Raw genomic sequence first — 7669 nt, 5'->3', positions numbered from 1 at the left:
ATCATGGATATCCTGGAGAAATATAGGAATTCCAAAAGGCATCATTGTGTTTGTGTGGAGGTCTACATAGCTCAAGTTGTATGATCAGAACAAGGTTGTACTGTGTGGTTTAAAATCAAGAATGGTGTGTGTCAAGGTTGGATCTTCATACCATACTTATTTGATCTGTATGCTAAGCGAATAATCAGCAAGACTGGCTAATATACAAAGTAGTGTCAGGATCTGAAGAAGGCTTATTAGCAACCTGGCATATGCCAATGATGCAACCTTGGTTTGCTGAAAGTGAGGAGGACTTGAAGTACTTGCTGTTGAAAATGAAGGATTGCATCAGTCAGTAAGGATTAGAAGTCATTATGAGGAAAAGTTACATCCTAAGAACTGATCTATATGTATCATCGTGATACATGGTAAAAAGTTTGAAGTGGTCAAAGATTTAATCTTGCTTTAATCCACCATCAATGCCATGGAAGCAGCAGTAAAGAGAGCAAACAACCCACTGCATCAGGCAAATATATTTCACAAGAGCTTATTAAAATGGTGAAAACCAAGGGTATCACTGAGAGGACTAAGGTGGGCCTGAGCCAGCCACGGTGCTTTCAACCACTTTCAATGCATGCAAAATTGGGTAATGAATGAAAAAGACTGAAGAACAGAGGCCTTTCCATTGTGGTGCTCTTACACACTTGTGAAAGTGCCAAGAACTGCCAAAAGGACAAACAAATGTGTCTCAGAAGAAGTACAGCCAGAATGCTTCTTAGAGGAAAGGATGGGGAGGCTTTGTCTTACGTACTTCAGACAGGTTGTCAGGAGAGAGCAGTCCCCGGAAAAGAGCATACTTCTTGGTAACATGCAGAGGCAGCAATAAAGATGAAGGCCCTTGACAAGATGTATTGACACGATGGCTGCAACAATGGACTCACACCTAAAAACAGTCATGAGGATGGTGCAGGACTGGGCAGTATTTCATTCTATTGAACATAGATTGGGTCACTTTGATTTAGAACTGACTTGGTGGCACCTGATAGCATGTTTGGTTCAGTGTTCTTTTTAATGATTCCTCCCTTATGAGGTTCAACTCATCCATTGCTTTTTTGTTTTGGGTCGTTGTTAAAATTTCACCTTGGTTTTCTTTATATTTCCTACTTCTTTGCTGAGACTTTCTATTCTATGCTGAGTATTTTCATTACTTTTATTATTTGTTTCAAGTGTGTTCATACTGTTCACTGAAGCTTTCTTATAATGACTACTTCAAAATGTGTGTCAGGTAACATCTATCATTCTTTTCTAATTGAGGGGAGAGTTTTGGGTTCTTTGACTACATCATGAATTTTTCCTTCTGGAAATTTGGATATTTTGGCTATTAGATTGTGTACCTCACCTAATGCTTCATTTTAGCTGGCTTCTTTTTTAAGACCAGTCTGGCTGGGGCTTTGGGAGAATGCTGCCTTGTTTGTGCAAAGTGGAGTTAGAAGCCTGGCTTTCCATCGTCTCTACTGGTACCCAAGGAGAAAGGCTCCTTTCTACTCTTGGAGGATAGTGAGAATTTTGACTCTCCATGATATTTCCGATATGGGCAATAATAAGAATGCCTTGTTACTACTAAATGTATGGCCTCCACTGACCCCACAGCAATGTAGTCCTGGTATCCAGCTTGACTTTCTTAGACACCACTGCAGCTAGCTAGGGAGATTGGGCCTGGTATGGACTAGTAGAGGTCAAGGGTCTCCACTTGGTCTTTACTATTATGAGTGGGGTAGGGAACCAAGATTTCTCTTTGGTCTTTGGCTGAAGGGCAGTGCTTACGGTCCATATACTACGCCTTGCAGTCACTCTCCGAGTCCTATGGATAGAGAGAGTACGTATTTCTTTCTCTTTCCTTATTTACTTTTCTTCCATTCTCCTCCTTTCTTCCCCTGGATCTTTCTACCTTCTGCTCTTGCATGCTCCTCCTCCTCCTCCAATTCTACCTCCTCCTCTCTCTCTCTTTCTTCTTCTCTAATTGATCATTATAAACCGGTAGTCTCTTCACTTCCAAGTTCAGCATACCTGAGTAAAAAGAAAATGCAGAGAATTTACTACCAGTCATTCCTTGAGTTCCTGGCCAGTGTCTCCTATTCTTCCCAATTCTTCAACTTGTTCTGCTTGCTTTATAGAAAACGCCCAGGTTGTCATTAGTATTTATCAGAAGGTACACAGAAGGAATAGAAGAGAAAATATTCCCAAGAACATAACTCATGTGGGGTTTTTCTGTTTTGATAATAATATTATCTATTTTATTCATATTAGATACTTAGTCACTTAAAATATTCATTTAATAACTTTTATCCAATGGATTCATTACTTTTTCAAGTTAAAAAATAGAGGCTAATCTACAGTTTATGTACGATTCCTATGTGTTCTGTGAGTTTGATTGTGAGTTTAAAATGTAATCAGTCAAAATCCTGCTACGATTTTTTTAGGGGTGAGGCCTACCAGAGTAATTTCTTTCGTTATTTTTTTTTCACAGGTCCTAAGAATGTCATTGACCTCTAAAGTAAACTATATTTATGCTGATTTTTTCACATTATAGCTCTTCTCACTATTTATGGAGATATTCAAACTCTGGTTTCCTACATGGGTAATTCCATGTTTATAACTTCCAAGAGTAAACTATTTTTCTATTAAGAGGCCATGCCAGCTAGAACATGTACTTGGTCTTTCCCTTGTGCTCCTCAGAACACTCTTCTAAACCACACCTTCACTGAAAGAACGGATGCAGGATACCAGATCCAAGGCTTGTACTCTTCTTCACACTCTTGCAGGGATGAAATGACCTGAAATCCCTTCCCATCACCCTTCTTCTCTCAAAGCTTCTACTCTGGCAGCTGCCATGAGATCATTGGTTTGCTTCAAAATGCTTCCAGGATCCATAGCTAATTTTATGGAAAGTATCTTCAATTTCCCAAATTCCAACTTTGTCAATAAAAGAAATATAATCCTCTTCTAACCCAGAAGTATTTTGTGATATCAATTGAGAGAATATTTGCAGATAAAATTTTATAAACTACATCATGATAATTAAATATAAATTTGACTTTCTTATCACTATCATAATCATATCACACAGTCTTATATACATTGTTGTTTTTTAACTTTCTCTTTTAGGAAATAATCAGTAGGTTCTTACAGAATGGCAAAGTTGTAAAGGAGAAGAGCAAGTCAAATATTGCTTAAAGCATAACTGATATTAAATTTCACTCCACAGTGCCATTTATTTAACACTATTCAAAAGCATACCTTTACTCTGGGGCATGTCTTTCTAACACCAGCATTCAGAATATCAAGATGATTATCTCAAATTAGAAAGTGATATCAGTTCAAGTGATGACTGGTAAAAAAATTGTAAATTAAATACTATTATGCAAGGTTTAAAGTATTATTTACATGTTATATGACTTCATAATTTTGCACATTTTTGCCTATCAAATTGAGTGGAAGAAGCATGAATTTGATAAAAGTACAATTTTATAAGAAAAGAGAATATTTTAATATTAAGAAGAATTTTAGATGAAAATTATTTTATTAAGAAAAACAGGAAGTCTCACTTTTGTCTTTCAAGATTTTTTCAGTTTTAATAATAAATTTTAAAAAAGAAATATGTATTTTAATATTTCAGGCATAACAATAATTCACAAATGACAATGAAAATGTGGAAATCCTATATAAAGTTAAAACAATGATTATGTGCTTTTTAGAGATCTTTGCAAAATATGTATTCTCAATTATGTTTTATTGAGTGGTGTCAATTAGATGTCATGACCTGAAGCTCAATAAATGAGTATATAACGGAGAAGCCATTTAGCAGTGTTGCTGACAACACTGTTATGGGTACTGAGAAATATATCCATTCCTGCGTGTAGTCAGTGTATCCTGTTGCCCTTCTAACTGAATAACAATGTTGAACTTCAAGATAATATACCAAAATTTAAAAAGGAGTGTGAGCCAAGGGTTTGCTCTTTGCAGCCTGGTTAATTGTGCTTCGTTTACGTGGTTATGACATGAACCATTGAGCTTGAGTTGTTAATGAGTTCCCCAAAACTATGACCCTTTAGGCCTTAAGTTTGTATACTCTGAATTGAGCATCCTCACTACTATATATGAGGGTGAGGAAGAAAGGTTTCCAGTTAATACATGACTAAACATGTCTCTGAAATTAATGGATGGCCGCAAACTACTTCTCCCAGTAAAACATCTGTCTATTGCCTTCAGAGGGCTGGTGGTATAATGGTTCCACATTGGACTGTGTGTTAGTCTGGGTACTTTAGAAAAACAAGTCCACAGAAACTCACATATAAAAGAGAGAGTTTTATATAAATACTAATTGGACACCGAGAAACCATCCCAACCCAATGCTGCCTAAGCCCACAAGCCAACAATAACCCATATATCCCACACCAATCCACAAAGTCCTCCTCCATCTCACAAAACACACACAATGATGCTGACTGCAGGAGGAAAGCCGATTCAGTGAACAATGTAAGCATCTCAGCGTTGACAGGAGTCTCCACACGGCTGCTCCAGCACCCAGGGCTGCATCAGGGTAGGTCCATGTGGCTTCTCGTCAGGGATGTCTTGCAGGAAATCAGCTTTGCCAACTGAAGCAGGGAACTGGTTAAGGCCAGGCACCCTGGTCCAACCATCACAAAGTAAGAGACTCAGGAACTAGAAAGACAAGGCTCACCAAGCCATTTCTCTCTCCACCTTTCAATTAACCTCACATGTGTTTATCGGCCAGGTTGGCACAATAAACTAACTCAGACTGCAATCCATGAGATTAGAAGTTTGAAACCACCAGTCTCTCCAGAAGAGGAACACAGGTTTTCTACTCCCATAACAGTTACAATCTCAGAAGCTCACAGTGGGCTCAGTATGAACCTGCATCAACTTATAGACAGTGAGAGTTAAAGCCTTCAGAAATAAAGGTCGAGTCAAAACAATGCCTTCTAAGAGGAATGCTGAGATAGTTCAATTCAAGGCAGAAAACTCAACTTGGAATATTATGGCGATGTTGTTTTTTATTGTTTTGTTTTATTGTGTGTGTGTTGGGGGCTGCTTAATAGGAAGAAGTTTTAAGGTAATTGAACACTGTGTTGCTGAAGAAAAAGACCAGGAAATCCATGCCAAGGTATTTTTCCCCCACCAAGATAATGCACCTGCTCATTTTTTGAGGATAGCAAGAAGTACCCTATTAGAATTCCATTAGAAAAGCTTACCCTACCAATATAGAGTCATAATTTTGCCCCTTCAGAATTCTTTTGTTCCATAAACTCAAAGAACATTTAAATGGAGCACACCTTGTGTCCTTAGAAGTTCTGAAATTGATGCCTCGATGTGTAGCAAATTGAAGAGCACAGATTTATTCAAGGAAGGGTTAGAGAGATGGACAAATGGTCTTCAGAAGTGTATGGACTGAGGTGGCGGAGGATATGTTGAGAATTAATAACTTGACTGTTTTGATAGTTTGTTTAATCAAGCCTCTGGTGACTTTGAGGCACTACTTTTTTATTTAACTTCATCCAAGGGAATATCTCTATTTAATTCCTTAGTTCCAATGTAAATATTTTAACTAGCAAGGGTCTATAAATGAGTTCTTTCCTTATACTTGTCATCGCACAAGAAAACCTAGGAACTGACTTGTCGCCTCCACAGTTCCTTCATGGCTGATATTACTTCTTTATTTCTTAATGTGTAGATCAAGGGGTTCAAGAGAGGAGTGAAAACAGTATAGAATATCGAGAGAACCTTGTCCACTGGGAAGTTGCTGAAAGGCCAAGCGTAGATGAAGATGCAGGGCCCAAAGAAGAGGGTCACGACAGTGACATGGGCAGTTAGAGTGGCCCTGGCCTTGGCCATGCCCGCTGAGGCTCGACTCCGGACAGTGACCAGGATGACCGTGTAGGAGATGAGCAACAGCACAAAGGAGCTCATAGCTATTAGACCACTGTCTGAAAGCATCAATATCTCAAGCACATAGGTATCAGTGCAAGCAAGTTTGATAACCAGGGGGAGGTCACAGAAGAAACTGTCCACTTTATTGGGCCCACAGAAGGGAAGGTTTACTGTGAAGGCCAACTGGCTTAACGAGTGCAGGACCCCAATGAGCCAGCATCCCAACACAAGGCCTGTACACTTCCGTATACTCATGATAGCTGCGTAGTGCAGGGGGCGACATATAGCTACATACCTGTCATATGCCATGGCCACAAGGAGCATCATTTCGCCAGCAGCAAAGACATGCAGAAAGAAGATCTGAGCCATGCAGCCCTCAAAGGAGATGGTCTTGTGCTCCAGAAGAAAGTCCACAATCATCTTGGGAGTGGCAAAGGTGGACAGACACACATCAGTGAAGGAGAGGTTGCTGAGTAAGAAGTACATGGGGGTGTGCAGTGCAGGGGCAGAGAGGACTGTGAGTACAATCAGGAGGTTTCCCAGCACAATGGATAAGTAAAAAATGGTGAAAAATACAAAATAGAAAAGCTGTAGTTCTCGCGAACCTGAAAGACTATGCAACACAAATTCAGTCACTCTTGAGTTATTTCCTTGATCCATGATTTCAACTCTTTGATAGTAGATCAGAAATTTTTCTGTAATAAAGTGAAATGGAAACAAAATCATAGAATTGCAGGAGTAAGTCATCAAAGCTAAGCGTGGCTTCAAATCTCAGTCTATATACTACGTGCTTCAGATCCTGGTGGCTGAGTGTGTTATGTATCAGCCTGCTAACCAGAAGGTCCACAGTTCACTTGAGAAAGATGGGGCTTTCCGATTCTCAACTCAGTAGCAGTGGGCATCGTTTGATTGCTGTTATTGTATGCTATTGAGTAAATTCTGTATCAATTGGCTAAAAAGGTAGAAAACAACCCATAGTATTTATGGACTGTCATATCTGTGTAAGCAGATCACTGGGTTTTCTCTCCCGTGAAGTCATGGGAGGCTGCAAGCTGCCCTTGTTTCTGTCAGCAGTTGAGTGTTTAATCATTGTGCCGCCTGGTTCTTTAAATCCACCTAGTTCTCTATAAATACACTGCACATTCAATGCTTTCTTTTTTAATGCCTATATATCACTGACTTTCATCTCTGCATTTCACTATGGCAGTTATATTCTAACCATTCAATATTCTATATCTGCATTCACTACTTTTAAATTCCTGGGTTATAGGAGAGTGAACGTAAGGAATCAGACTGAATCGAATGTTGACTCATTTTGCTTGATAGAGCAGGATTTAGAGACTTAGTGGAATTGATTTACTTTTAAAAATATGCCTATTTTAGTTTATATCACATTATTATGTTATGCTCCTGGTTACATAATTAATAAGCTAGCAACAATTGTGAGAAAGGTGCAGGACCAGGCAGTGTTTCATGCTATTGTACATAGACTCATTGAGCTGGAATTGACTAGAGGCATCAAAAATAACAACAAACTTTCATCTTTTTATTATTAAAGGGTTTAATTTAAGCTATTGGAAAAGGCAAGCTAGGCCTTCTTCACCCAGTGATTGAATTTGAGAGAATTTAGAATGGGATTTTAAATAGGCAGTACAAAAACAATCATATTCACTGATATGATTTCCTATCAGCTCTATAATTCACACTATTACATTTTATGACTCTGAAGAAAGGAGATAAA

General features: G+C 38.7%; 1 protein-coding gene across 1 annotated transcript; it reads right to left on the bottom strand.

Moving 5' to 3' along the window:
• Window positions 1–5661: 5661 nt before the first annotated feature.
• Window positions 5662–6591, bottom strand: LOC142425604 (olfactory receptor 4K15-like). The gene has a single exon (XM_075530899.1). It carries the CDS (start codon window positions 6586–6588, stop codon window positions 5662–5664), a length of 927 nt encoding a protein of 308 aa, XP_075387014.1. The 5' UTR covers window positions 6589–6591.
• Window positions 6592–7669: the final 1078 nt, after the last annotated feature.

This window comes from Tenrec ecaudatus, chromosome 14, assembly GCF_050624435.1.
Source record: "Tenrec ecaudatus isolate mTenEca1 chromosome 14, mTenEca1.hap1, whole genome shotgun sequence".
Lineage (NCBI taxonomy): Eukaryota > Metazoa > Chordata > Mammalia > Afrosoricida > Tenrecidae > Tenrec > Tenrec ecaudatus.
Note: the sequence above shows the minus strand (reverse complement) of the source record. Positions and strands in the feature narration are given on the sequence as shown.